Source organism: Etheostoma cragini, chromosome 11, assembly GCF_013103735.1.
Source record: "Etheostoma cragini isolate CJK2018 chromosome 11, CSU_Ecrag_1.0, whole genome shotgun sequence".
Lineage (NCBI taxonomy): Eukaryota > Metazoa > Chordata > Actinopteri > Perciformes > Percidae > Etheostoma > Etheostoma cragini.
In genome coordinates this window covers 23,037,668-23,052,427 of record NC_048417.1, presented here as the reverse complement: position 1 = coordinate 23,052,427, position 14,760 = coordinate 23,037,668, and the positions used below count along the sequence as shown (strand labels likewise).

At 39.2% G+C, this 14,760-nt stretch overlaps 1 protein-coding gene and 1 long non-coding RNA gene across 2 annotated transcripts; both read right to left on the bottom strand.

Moving 5' to 3' along the window:
- Positions 1–1,226: 1,226 nt before the first annotated feature.
- Positions 1,227–2,128, bottom strand: LOC117953281. Its single transcript, XR_004658588.1, has 3 exons — positions 1,822–2,128; positions 1,467–1,468; positions 1,227–1,354 (listed from the first exon to the last, which is right to left on the bottom strand). It is a non-coding gene; the product is annotated as an uncharacterized LOC117953281 (long non-coding RNA).
- Positions 2,129–2,718: 590 nt separating this feature from the next.
- On the bottom strand, positions 2,719–4,719 carry cxcr2 (chemokine (C-X-C motif) receptor 2). Its single transcript, XM_034886140.1, has 2 exons — positions 4,539–4,719; positions 2,719–3,800 (listed from the first exon to the last, which is right to left on the bottom strand). Exons 1-2 carry the CDS (start codon positions 4,611–4,613, stop codon positions 2,727–2,729), a joined length of 1,149 nt encoding a protein of 382 aa, XP_034742031.1. The 5' UTR covers positions 4,614–4,719; the 3' UTR covers positions 2,719–2,726.
- Positions 4,720–14,760: the final 10,041 nt, after the last annotated feature.

The window sequence follows — 14,760 nt, the reverse complement described above, 5'->3', positions numbered from 1 at the left end:
GATTTGATTTGATTAGATTGTCTGACCCCGCGGCCCTTTGTTGCATGTCGTCCCTCCTCTCTCTCCCCTTTCCTGTCTTCAAGCAATCTTGTCAAATAAAGGCATACAAAGCCTCAAAAATGATCTTTGAAAAAACAACACAGATGTAACATCACAGGGCTGACTCGGTTATCAAACCACTGTAATACTCTTTTTTTTCTTTTTTAAATGAACCTGATATGGTTTTGTAGTCAGAAGATCCGTTAAGAAGTATTCATTCTGATTCGTTGTTCACTATTAGAGAGTCATAGAAAGAGTGGCAATGCCTTTTGTTGTAATTGATAATAACTGTAATATTGTACAATGATAATAGAAAATAGAACACCTTGATGGACAACATAAAAAAGCCTATATTAAGTAGGTGACACAATTTGTCAAATAAGAGAACAATGTGCAGAGTATGTTAGCTGAATACTGTACTTCCTCTATATGGTTCTTCTTCTTTTGATCAGATATAAAGCAGACGTGTGAAACATTTTGAGATCATCTCCTCTTCTCACTTTCTTTGTCCGGAGCAAAGGCTTCCAAAGGGAAAACTTAATAAAAACATACTGGCCAGTCTCTGAGTGCATTTAAGCCATGAACCATCAGTTATTTCACATCATAAAACAGTTATTAAACACCGTATTCATACATCGACTCACAGACACAACTGTCACTGAGTTAACAGTCTGTGTGTGTTTTTGCCTTTTTTCTCATTATTCAGTTCTTTTAATAACTGTTTCCTTTCTATTTGGCATGGCTAGTGAGACAGGTTGTGACGTGGTAAATACTAGTTGACTAGGTGACAATTAATTTTGTTAGTGCATATAATAGCCTAAATTAATTATTACACAACGCCAACTGCATTTCGTTGTGCAATCCTTTGTTGTGCAATGACAATACAGTAACCTTGATCTATGACAATCAGCAGTACACCAGTACACAACCAGGACAGGAACATGGCCAGCATACGAAAGCTTTGGATAGAGTAACAGTAAAAGGTTTCTAACCAATAAACTTCACGGTGAGTTGATCACCCAAACCAAAAAATGGTTACTATGTTTTACTTTCAACTCTGTACCTGTTGCTTGGAGAGAACAGTCAAACATCCGACCTTGTACACTTGTTTCCTGCTCCTCAGTACTAAAATGTAATACACAGATAGTAAATTTAATGAATGAAATGACAAAGTGACACAGAACTTGACTGAGGAAAAACCATGCATGGTGTTGGATTTAAGGATTTATTTTAACTCAAGTATACATTTCATTTGCTTGTAATATTTGCACTACTTGTGTACTTTTGCACTATAAAAGCAATTTTCTCATAGAAGCTCAACGCTGTACATAAGCTAAAAGGGAATTTGTAAGTACACTGCACATACAGTGCAAAAAAACAGAACTATTAGAAATCATTCAGAATAGTCTGATGAGTTTTACAGAAACAACTGAGAATAATAGGATGATACCAGAATAAGTCCCATGATTAGGCAATGATCATTCTAACCCCTCCATGTAATCTGTTTTCCAATCATGGCAGCTCCAAAAGTTCTCATGAAGACACTTTCTCTGTTTTTTTCTTTATCAGCCACAGGGCTTCCCACACAGGTATGCAAATGTATGTGCACACACGCACACACACACAGACACACACACCCACGGTACTCATTCCGAACAGATAGTATATATTTTATCTATATTTATATATCTATGTATATAGATAAGTATATCTTAATATAAAACAGTGGCAAGCCCATGAGCATTTTAAGATTACAGCATTGATCCTAAAGAACCATGTAACCATGTTGTAACCATGTTTCCTGCACCAGCAGTTTGTACAGACCCTATGTTGGCCAATGAAAAGCATTCATCAAAAAGACAGAAAGCACTTGTTTTTGAAAACAGAAAGCGGATTTCACCACGTCTTCCTGTTTGAAAGATTGAGAGCTCTGATTAAAAGAAAACAATAGTTTTTACTAGTGTCTGGAGTAAGGAGGAAATAAACCAGGTTCTCAGTATTTCTATAAAGATTGCAAAATAAGATGGCTCTCCAGTCAGTCGTGTCTCAGAATCCAAAACACAAGAAAAGGACATTAATGAAAGGACAAAGAAGGGTTGTCTCACTATTGAAAAAGCACAAGCTTTTTAAAACATACACAGACAATACAATTTCAATAATTGCACCAGTTATTAAAGTTTAAAAGGATGGCACACTTTCAAAGTATCAGTAGCTGCACATCTTTCTCATCCACTACTGTGATGGCTTGACAACTGATTTACCAGTATATTTATGAGGTTGAGCACATGAGTCCAAAATTGTTGTACTCAATAATTAACCATCAAACAAGGTTTTATCCCTTAGCATCAAAATACATTAAGGTAAGATTTTTAAACTTTTTTAATTTTATTCTTTTGCAACTGCTTTCTTAAGCTATCAGGGACATGTGATTGTGACAGAATCCTAAAGCAGACACCAATATTTGTTCAGAAATTGGGGATGACGTGATTTAAAAACATTTGACATTTTTGGGAAATATGGTTGTTCACTTTCTTTGCAGAGAGTTATTTGTGAACGTCTGTCTATTCAACAGAAGGCTACAGCCAATAGCATAGTTTAGTTAAGCATAAAGACTGAAAACAAGGGGAAACAGGTAGCCTGGCTCCTAAAATTACAGGGCAAGATTAGCTGTTTTTTACATGTTTATTTTACACGGTAGCAGAGGTGATTCTGGATCTGATGCTCCCTACACTGTTGACTGATCCCTTCCTGTAAGCCACCAGGAGCCTCTTGCTGATGATCCCTTGTTTGTAAAGAGCTAAGAGCAGCTGGTTACGGAACTTCTCCCCAATGAAGGCGTACAGCACTGGATTCACTGCACAGTGTACAAAGGCCAACAGTTGGGTCACATCTAGCACCATTTCCACTGTATAGCGAGTTTCACATGTCTCCTCTGGAAGTGTACCGCCTCGTATGAGTGTGTCAATCAGGACAGTGATGTTATAAGGCAGCCAGCACAGAATGAATGCTGACACCACTGCCAAGATGACGCGAATGGCCTTTTGCTTTTGTTGATTGCGTGCATGGAACAGCGTCACCAGCATCCAGCCGTAGCAGACAGCCATCACCACCAGCGGCAAAAAAAAGCCAACAATGTGGCGCATGACCCGCAGGCCAACACGCCAGCGGTCACTGCTTTCACCGGTTAGGTTTTCATAGCAAATGGTTTGGCCCAGGTCTGCAGCATGCATACTCTCCCTTTGAATCGCCACGGGTAAGGACAGCATTCCAGCCACCAGCCACACCACACTGCACACCACTTTGATTAACAGACGGTGGGAGGTCAGGACACGTGTTGCTCTCACAATGGCAAAGTGGCGGTCAACACTGATGCACACCAGCAAGAAGACACCACTGTATACCGATGCCTCCTGGAAGCCCGACAGAAGTTTGCACAGGAAGTTGCCGAAGATCCAACCAGAGTGAGCGTTGACGGCCCAGAATGGGAGGGTAAGACAGAAGACAAGGTCCGCCATCGCCAGGTGCATCAAGTAGATATCTGTGCTGGCTCTACCTTTCTTCATGCAACACACCACATAGACAACTACACTGTTGCCCAACAGGCTGAGGACAAACACGAGCAAGAAGGTGATCATCAGGCCCAAACTATTAAATCCAGGAGGAGTTACACTGCAAGGAGCAGATAGTTCATTTTCATACAAAGAATAGTTGTAAATGGAATCAAAGTATCTCAGATCAAGGGTAACTCCCTCTGCTGTGAGCTGCAAAATAAAAACGAAATCATTACAGCATGTCAGGTAGCAGTATAAGAAGCTTCTGACAATTCAGCGTTCCCATAGTTGCACAATAAAGAACAGAAAATTACAGTTGAAGCGGCACTACTAGGTAATGATTATCAGCCTAAATCCCAGAGTGGGGGGCCAATAGACCAAAATTGACATGGCTACGTTTACGTTTCTTAGTCACCTAATTTGTTAGGTGTAGCAGTATTTCATGGTCGCTTGTGGGGTATCTTCTCCATACAGTATCTGACTAAAACACAAGTAACCTACTTCTTAAAGGAATAGTTTGGCGGTGGGTCATGTGTCGACCGGTCTCATCTAACTCTAAGAAAGGGAATAAGAGTACTTCCCAAAACGTCAAACAAGTATGAAATTGCTAAATGCAGCTTTAATAGTTATAAAACTTTAAAATTGTCTTGTGAGCCACTTGAAACCGCCAAACCAACCTCGATTGCAATTGCAAACAATTAAAATAAGTTTAATATATCACAATTTAAGATGTGCATTGTATTGCCTCATAGCATATATTTACCATACAATTACACTAAAAGGCAAAACAAACCATTTCTTAGCCTTGCGTGTGTGTTTTTTTAAATAATATAAATAATTATTATAAAGGTTTTCTTATCTTAATTATAAATGTTTATTTTTATGAATTTGAATTAAATTTAATACCCCAACTGCAACCTGAAAATAACACAAATTCAGAAAGTTTACCTGTTTTTCCTCATCTTGTTGATTGGTAAGAACCAAATACTTCATAACACAAACGATCAGAAGTTGTAGCTTCATCCCTCCTTTCTTGTTGCACAAAGGTTAACAAGAATAAATCTGTTTGGCAAGAAGTGTTGTCTTTACTCTCAGAACTGTTGTAACTTTGTGTGTGTGTGTGTGTGTGTGTGCGTGCGCTAGTGGTGGTGGTATTGCTTATTCTCTATTAGCAAATTGAAGGGAAGTGAACTATAGATATTATCTGCCATACGACAGCAAATAGGTTGTCTTCTCTCAAAACCTACAGTATGTCAGTTAGATGTTGGATGTTGATTAGATGAACCTGCTGAGCCAAGCTGATGACGTATCAGCAAACAGCATTGATTGGATGGTGTTTAAAATTGTTCTTTATCCTCTTATTCTAAAAAATACCCATGTTGCCACTATAGTCACAGGGCACAACCCGTTGACTACAGACCAATCTCAAACCTGTTCTTCCTCAGAAAAATACTAGAAAACATTGAATAAAAACATTTGAAAGATAGTATTTCTGCAGAATACGTGATGTGTTTCAGTCTGGTTTTAGATGTAACATCACACTGAAACAGCCTTATCAGAGAAATCTGTGATTTCAAGATCAAGGTTTGAGTTTTCCATTTGTATTATGTATTGCCTTACATCACCGCTGCCATTGTTCTGTCAAGATAACTTGATGCCAGAACCATCGGAGAAGCCTTCATTGGAAACTGCTTGAAAAAGGACAAGCACTTAAAATAATACCTGGCAGGTGATTGGATAAACCATCTGTCTATCACATCTGTGTCATAACATGATTGTTGTTTGTGAAGATTGGTGGCGCACATTTGTTGTTTGTATGGTCGGAAATGAATGCATCTGTGTAAAAGCGTGTCTTTGTAATAAGAACTGTCAATGAATTACTTCTGGTCCAAGAGTTTCAAACTTACATTGGATATGACAAACCGTTTATTTGGAGTAAACAAAAGTAATCAAACAAAATAACTGCTCTTCTTTAATTGTTATCCTGCACTTAACCACGGCCCAAAAACTGGGACCTTGCTGTGCGCAACACAGCTGAACCAATTAGGCCACGATTGTTGCCTATTATTGCAAATGGTGACTATATAAAATACAGCTTTTCAAAAACATGTCTAGAAAGGTGTATGCACTGAGGATTAACACTTTGTGTTATATGTGTGAGTAGCAGCATAAAGTAAGGGATTAAACCACAACGTTTACTTCACCTTCAGTTTTTTGTTGAATACAGACCTGGATTGTTAAAACAGAACCAGACTCATAAAATGGAATGGGCGTTGGCTTGTGCTTGCATAACGTACGCAGATAATATATGTGTCTAATCTTACATGTTCTTCCTTTTAATTATTTAAATCCTGCTGTTTTTGACTATTTGTTCAGAGCAGGGCAGATCGGTGTGTTCACCACAGAACTTCTCTGGGACACACTGGAATAACAAGAAGAAAAACAAAATAGTTTTGGGTTTTATTACAACCTTATGGGAGTGCAACAGTAAATTAATTGCTGAAGAAAAGCAGATTATATATATATATATATATATATATATATATATATATATATATATATGTGTGTGTATATAAAGGAGAAAGACAGCAATGTGACACAATTTTATTGCTTTAAAAAATACTTTAAAAAGGCCCAATGTCTGTAAAAACACCTAGCCTATAATGTAGAAACAAGAGTAAGGAAAAGATCAGGCCCTCTTCAAGGTTTCAGACAGACGTATTGAAGACATGCAACATGGGAAGCATTCAACACAATGTACCTAATTTAGGTGTGTCATACACTTACTTCAAACAATCAATTACTTTTTAACTAGTTTCCTAATCAGTAACTCATTAAAAAGTAGTTGAATTATTTTCTTAATACTTGTAATCTACGAACTAATACCAAAAATCTCTTTAGAGATGGACTTTTCACAATGCGTGATTAGGAAACATTGAGTCTTTACACATACAATAGACTGTGTTTAATCCCCTCTGTAGGACTGACACCAGCGAGCTGTGAGTCATTTAAGTATTTACAAAATTCTTCTGACAGCATCTTCAATGTCTCAACATGATCTGCATTTGGCCAGTAATGCTTAGAACTGAGAGAAGTTCTCAAGCTGGAAAATAGGAATGTCATCAGAGTTAACAAGTAGACACTGACATCACTGAAAGGAAATTAAAAGGAAAGGTTTTCTAATATAACCCTGCCTGTCCATTTGAAGACGGTCTTTTTCCATCTGTCGGCCCACAGGCTGATCTAATCAGCAAATTGCAGCCTGAAGGATTGGACAGAGGTCAAATGTCATTCCTTCTCTCTCAGCCATTCCACGTGCTCTAATTGACCAATACGTACAGTATTTAAAAAGTTGTAAAATGACACAACCGAGAAAGCAGTTGGACCTACTTTACAAATTTACACTGCAAGTAGGCTAACGAATGAATCTAAATTGTTCCTGGAGGAAGTGACAGTAGTCCTTGGTGACAGAAATGATTAAACTTGTGAGAGACTTTCTGAAGTGTTAAACCTCAGGGCCTAAGGATGGTTTTCCTCATGGGACATATCAGCTCTATGTGTTACCTCTGCAAGACGTGGACACGTGGCTGTGCAAGGCACAGTGAAGACAAGGCCTTTCTTCGTTCCATCTAACCCTAGAGTTTCCAGGCAATCCCCGTCCCAAAATGACTATAACCTTACAGTTCAGGACAACAGACCCCTTTCAGAGAGCGTCTGGTGACTGGATGCTACCCACAAAGAAAACTCCATCTCTTATAGATTGATCCAAGTGCTGGAAGTGGGATTGAAATACACTCATTTGCCAGTTTATGGGTTTAAATTAGCTTTAAAAAAATGACTAATTTGATCAACAACTTGGCTAACAAGTGTAGCCAATTACTTTCATAACTTTTTATGCTACCTGCCAGCTAACAAACAGCAGTTATACTGAGGAGGTAAGTGAGCATCAGGAAAGCCTACATCCTATGGGGAGATTCTTAGGCTAAAAAGTCATCACCTTCAGCTAGCATTCCATTGACTCCTATTCATTTTGGCGTCACTTTCACAATGAATAACTTTACATCTGAAGCATTTAAAGACTCCCTTTGTCCATTGATTATTTCTAAAGAAACATGACAATGTATAAAAGGCTCCATTACCTTACATCTCACGGTATGGCCTCCGTAGCAGCTGTTTTAAAAAAAAATATAGGCTACCGATTGCACCATGACTACGCAACTTTCTGTTGCATGGTACAGTATATCTACCGTGCAGAATGGGAGAGGCTCTTAGGCAACGGGGGAGGATGTGGAGGCATACAGTCAAGGGAGAAGCCCATGAAAGCAAAATATTTCAGCAACGTTTTGATGGATTGGAAATACTTCGGTATGTGGCAGGTGAATTCATGTGAAGAAACATTTATCCACGAACAAACAGATTTCTCTTGGCACAGCTGCCAGAAAACTCTCAGACAGGTTGCTCACGTCACACGTTAGTCGACAAGCTCAGTTAGAGGCTGCGCAGGAACGCTCAACTATCACTGGAAAAGAGCTTCCAATTCACGTTGACTGGCTATGCTCTTAGGCCACAGCAAATGGAGACACTATGATAAAGTTGACAAAGAAATTAGATACTTTACTACAACAAAATCAAACCCAATTAGACTAAATCAAAGGATTACCATGTGGTTGTCAGTATGTGTGTGTAAGTGTGCATGAGCGATAGATGTGAGTGAGTGAGTGTGAAGAGCAGACAAAGCATGCGGATAAACTAAAGCAACATCACCAAAATAAACCAACAGATAAGAAGGGAGAGCCAGACCTAAATGACCGGGGACCACTCAGGTGTTCCAGGTTACAACAATCCACCTGCAGAGTCAGCAGAGAGACATGTGAACCACACAGCAAACAAGACACAGCCGGGGTCGTCTCAAGACAGTTTGCATCAAGCCGGTGTTGAACATGGTGGAGATTACTCCTGTCTCTAAGCTCACGGATCACTACCCACTGCCGGCCCTCAAGCAGATACATCTCTTTAGTCCTTTGGCAGACAGATTTTTCAGTTTTCAGCTGCCAACAACTGGAATGAATGACAAAAAACCCTGAAACTTAAACAGTTCATCTACTCGCTGACTTTAAAGTACTGCTGTCTGGGTTTTGGTTCTGTCTCCTCCATCCACATAGTGGCACATTCTTACCTGCACTGCTGTCATTAGGCTTTTTTTATTATTTTGTCCATTCTCATTTGCACAAACTGTATACAGATTCTGTACTACACTCAGCATTTACATTGGTCCTGTACTTTTTTGTATTGTATTTTTGTTTAATTTCTAACTCTGTTGTCTCGCACATGTTTTACCTTGTCTTGGCCAGGTCGTCATTGCAACTGAGAATTTGTCCTCAGTTGGCTTACCTGGTTAAAAAAGAAAAAAAAGAATATCAGCTTAAAGAGATATTTCCATCATTAGATCATTAGTCTAGAAGGGGAGAGTGATAATTTATGCTACACTCACATTTGCCTAATGACCAGAAACATGACTGCAACGCCAATGTTACAAAGTGTCTGTCGGACTGTAAATAGGTCACTTTTTACATCAGCAATTTTGCTTACATTTCATGCACAGCTTGTTTATGTTGCCCCCAAGTGGCCCAAAAAGATAAAAACAGTTATTGTGAGTTATTTTTAAGGCAGCCCATCTGTTTATTGAACTTCATGACAGGGCCTGTTTAGCACAGCTAATGTTGTTGGGCTGATATGATTACAAATGCCAATAGAATTTTGACTGCTGATGTTGTACGTCCCCTTTATTCCAGTTTAATCCATTTTCCTTGTGTACACCGTCTATTTGAAAGCGAGTTGGCCTGGCATTTAAGTTCTGAGTGACACTAAATCAGATCATCAGGGAAGGGATTTGAACTGTTTTAATAGCCAACATTGCAAACAGCTGTGCTGGGTAAAGCTTCTGTTTCTAGTTAGTGGCAGTGACATAATATTCATATTCATCATGTTCAAAGGTGAAGAATTTAGTGAAGAGAAAAAAAGAAAAAAAATATCTTTGCAAGTGTGTGAGTGATGTTAGTGGTGGGTTAATGCATTTAGGATTTAAGTAGTATTGCCATGCCCAATTTCTTTTTTTTTTTATCAATCATTGTTTTTCAGCTGGACAGTCATAATACAAATGTACTATATCAAAGCTCAATTGTCTGTGTCTCAGGAGCTGCTGTTGTATCTAAAAGCAGAGCAGGTGCATGTTGTCTGTTACACATCAATATCAGCAATAGGTGTGCCAGGCTAAAAGCTCCGATGGTGTGGCATTCAAGGTCTTATTTCGGACTGTCCTGCTATTTTAACACCTTAATTTACAGGGACAAAAGAAAATCCAGCACACAGACCTGCCTATTTGCCTTAGTCAAGCTGTCAGTTTGACTTGGTACCACCCAGACAACCCTCCCATCTACCCAGCCTGCCCTGTTTGCTTTGGTTTTTGTATGCTCGATGGCCGGAGATTAGGTTGTGGACACACCACTGAGAGCTCCTGTCTATTTCAATGGGTGTCGAGTTGGATGAGAAAACAGTAGCCAGTGTACACTCTGGCTTCTCAGTAGAGATCTTCATTGTTATGTCAGTGACACGTGTAGCCTGCGCTACCTGACACTTCTAATGCAGGTCAGCAGCTGTATTTTAGGAATTCAGTATTGCAATGCTGTCTTTTTATTTAGTCTTTTCAATTTCTTATCCGGCATTGGTGCCCAAGGGCAGCTAAAGAGTAGTATTTAAAGTTTTTTTTTTTTTTATCAGAATCAGTTTTATAGGCCCAGCGTGGTTTTGCATACAGGCTTTTTGAAAAACAGAATCTCATAAACTCAAAAACAAACAAAAATAAATGAGAATAATATAAAGAATACTGTGAGTAAGTGAGAGAAGCCAGTCTGTCTGTTTCTGGGCTACAAGTCTGTTGCTTTGCAAAGTGTACATTACATTCTTCAGTGTCAGTCTCTGGACTGGGACACAGGACTGAACTATATGAAGGGTTCTATGAAGGGAAAGGGGCCATTTACAAAGTGTCATCTTTAATTAAAAAGTGTCTGTTATTGATGCATGCTGAGATGGCCATGGGAGAAAGCTGTTCCTGTCTCTGGTGGCTTTGGTGGACATCGCTCTGTAGCACTTGCCAGCTGGCAACGAGCGGGGGGGTTGTTTGACGATTCTTCTTAAAAACTGTGATTTCGTCTTCATAAACTATGCTTGACATCTTGTATTGGACAGCACATTTTAAGGACATTTACAAAGAGAGGTCCATTTAACAAAACAAATGACCACTGGGTCACTAAAAATATAAGAACTCGGACTCAGCTCTTACATCTTTATCCCTGCAGTGCAAAAGAATCAGTCCCATCCCTCTTTTTCTTTTTTTTAATGAACAGGAACCAGCTAGGAACTGCGTAACACTGGCTTTACTTGAAACCTAGCCTGCCTAGAGTGCATTACAATTGTATGGCTGAGTCTGTTGTAACTTTTTTTTTTCTCTGCAACAATGTGTCCTCTTTATATTAGTTTACGTGACTTGTTTCATAGTTCTACATTCTTACCAAGGTCCGTTCTTCTTATTTACTAACAAACCAACTTAACTTTCTTCCTTTCCTTTCTTTAAAGATTCACGGCCAATTGGAAAAGTATCTGTATTGCACACGACTCACAATTTCACATTTCTTGGGATTCATATTCAAAACAAAAGTGTTACTATAACAGACCCTGCACAGTTTTATGACAGTTTGGGATATTTGTAGATTAAATAGCTGCTTCAGGTTGTCTTCTCTGAAAAAAAGAAAAATTAATTTGAATTGTTATGAATCTCTTCCATTCCATTCTGTGGAAAAAAAAAGCTAAACAAAGCCTCTCTCATTTATTTAAATTGATATCATAAATATGTTTTGTAAATTGTAACATTGTTTTTCTTTCTTTTATCTAAGATTCTGCATGAACAAACATTGAATCAATCCTCCTTTCCTCTGGTGCCTCTCTCACGTTTGTGAAGTGTAGAACAGCTTGTGAAAAACAAAAGTTATCGGTATGTGTAAATGGATGATACCCAGGGGTGTTGGACTGGAGGGGAAAAAGGGGACTGAGTACCCAGTTCCCTCATGAGGGGAGGGCCCTGGCCCAAAAAGATGCTAGAATAAATAGCTGTGGATGCGGGGAGGGGCCCATAGAAAACACCTTTCAACAGGACCTAGAGTTTTGTGCTACGCCCCTGCTGTTACCTGCAGGATGTTTAACCCTTGTGAACTTGCTTCAACTTTACTGACCAAGTTTGCTGACACGCACAAGGAATTTCAATTACTGGGGATGTAAAAGGCCAAATCACAGTGAGTCAGCATTCTGGGTTTTCAAATTCTGTGCCTATTCTTTTTGCAATTCTTTATTTCCTCATGCCCTCTCAGTTAAGTGCCTTTTTTATGTTGCCTCGACAATATCGGTTTTCTAATCAATTCTTTTTTCCCTGTTTTATCATCTATAGGAGTATTATCATGTTGGGATTTTTTTATTTTTTTATTTTAACTACAGCTAATAACGCCTATAAGTAATTCACATTACTTTTTGCATGTTTTTCCAATCTCTGTGTTATCTGTTTACTCCTAATGTTCCAGTGTGGGCTCTGTAGTTGCACTATACTCGTGTCAGTTTTGGGAAAGCAAAAGGATCAACTGTGTGGACAGAGGATGTGGTTTTATGCTTCTGATGACATTGGATGGTCTTATTTTAGAATCCAAACTTGTTTGCATTCAATAGAAGGTGTTTCTATTGGTCTTCACATAAGGAGCCGGAGGCAAACCACAGCACATATTGCCAAACCAAGTTCAACCGCCATGCCATTTTGGATATTTTCAAGCATTCATGTCTGGCTTAAAATAACAGGCCTGTTCTCTCACAGCAAAAAGTAACCATGGAATTGTTATGCCAACCCACCCACAGTTGGTGTGTGTGTGTGTGTGTGTGTGTGCATGCGTGAGTGCGTGTGTGCCTGAAACAAAAAGAAGATTGTGTGTTGGAGTGGCTGAGAAAAGCTCAAGCTGTCTGGCGTTCTCTAACAAAGTGACCCTTTTTCCAACATGTAAGCCTTTGAGATTTTGGCCCCCAAAAGGACACTTTTGGGGTTTTCTTCACAAGCGACCAGTTCAGCTGACCCTAAATGCAAACCCAGCAGTGTTTAAAAAATGACCAGCTGTCCCAATTACCTTTTTGTGTCTTGTTATGTGACACAAGGAAACTCCATTTCCGTCTTGTAATGATGTGTAAGGATGAATGACTGATGAATGACTGTACCCTCTGCCTTTCAAACAAGCAAATATCCGGTTCTAGGAACAATAATTAAATGGGTTTTGTAAAAAAGTAAAAGGTGTCTGTGTCTTAAAGGTTACCAGAAGTATCATGATACAGAAAAACAGCTCAACCTCCCGGGTGCCCCGACCCAAACTTATCAAAAGCAAGCAGGTTTGATTTTGTGTGAAGGGAGGAGTGACAGTGTTTGAAAAAGGTTTGGACTGAAAGCTATTCACTATGTGAAGGTTGAGTTTGTAAATGTGTAATTGACCCCAAGAACCACAATTAAGACATCGCACGCATCTAGAGATAATCACGCTAGGTGGGGCTATGTGTGGACAACTCCAATGAACCGAGTGCACATCGGTCTGACTAGTCACAAGAAATGTTAGGTCTCTCAATAAGAGGAAAATATTCCTTATGCTGCTGATAAAGCAAATTGTGTTTAACAAGGATTGTGATATTGACAAAGCACCAAAGTCATCCACGTGGCCGTTGGGCAACATTTCAATGGGCCAGAGAACACAGAGAAAGAAAAAGCCCGTCTGACAAAGACCAACATTCATTCAGTGACCTGGAAACTGTATTCTTCACCCAGTGGAACCAGTTTACCCCCCTTCTTCATAAAGACAAATATTGACCTTTTATAGGAGGTAGAGCATCGCACGACACAGCAGGCGGAATAAATGTGCAGGACTTACAGTGACATGCTATTTACACAGTTTCAACAGCAATATTTCAATAGCATGTTTTCCCTGTTGAATTATTATAAGCACTCAGTGAATGTTAGGTGTAAGTAACAACAGCATTTGCTTGCAATGATCGTGTGTTTAATCACTTTGGATAGAATACCTGTTTACCAATGGACTGTTGATGAGACATGTCCTCATTGTTAGGGTTGTTACTGCATATAACACCCATGTCTTTGTCTATCTGCTTCTACAATTACTTGAACATTGCGTACAACCCTGCCTTCTCCTCTGTGACTCACACACACACACACACACACACACACACACACACACACACACACACACACACACACACAAGCTGCTCCCCCCGAGAAAAAAAAAGACTTTCTTTGTTACAGCCTGAGGCTTTTCTTATGAAACTCATAGGTTCATGTTTCTTGTGACATTACAGAAGACAAATAGTAGTTTTTGAACACTATTAATTGATATTGGTTAGGATTAAAAAAAGATGATGGTTTTGATTAAAAGAAGTATGTTTGTTAACTTAACTTATGTAGCCTACATTAGTTAAGTTAAGTAGATAACATTTACATTACCTAAATAAGTCAATGTTGACGTTAGGTTTCACACAGGACACAAGCAACGGTCTACTAGGTGAAAGTTCTGCCAGTTTGACCCATTCATCTGTCCACTCCGACCTTCCTGTTACATGGCCTTCACAGACTTTGATTAAAAAAGCTTTACTGATACGTCAAAACAAATGTAATTTGAGCTTTTGTACCTTTCCCTTGAAACGGGAATGCAGTTTTGTTGCAGACAGGCCTGCGCAGGAAGGTGGCAGAAAACTAACCAGAATTATTGAGAATTAGTTTTGCGTCTTACTGCAAGAATGGTAAAAGTAATGGGTGGAACATGCTGAACTTGCCAGGAAGGAAACCTCCCTGTTAGCCCAGAGTGCATGACTGGCTATTAGCATGTGAGAGTCATGGATTTCAGTTATTTGTTGGACTGTTCAACATGGGTGGGAAAGAGTAAGACCAGTTCACAGTGTGTAATGCATTTCTTAAATGTTTGTCAGAAGTTTAACAAAGTACATATTGTAACCCAAGACGCAATCTTCCAGGGTCCAGCAAACGTAGATCCGCTACGTTTGGCCACAAAAGTGCCCAAGAGCCAGT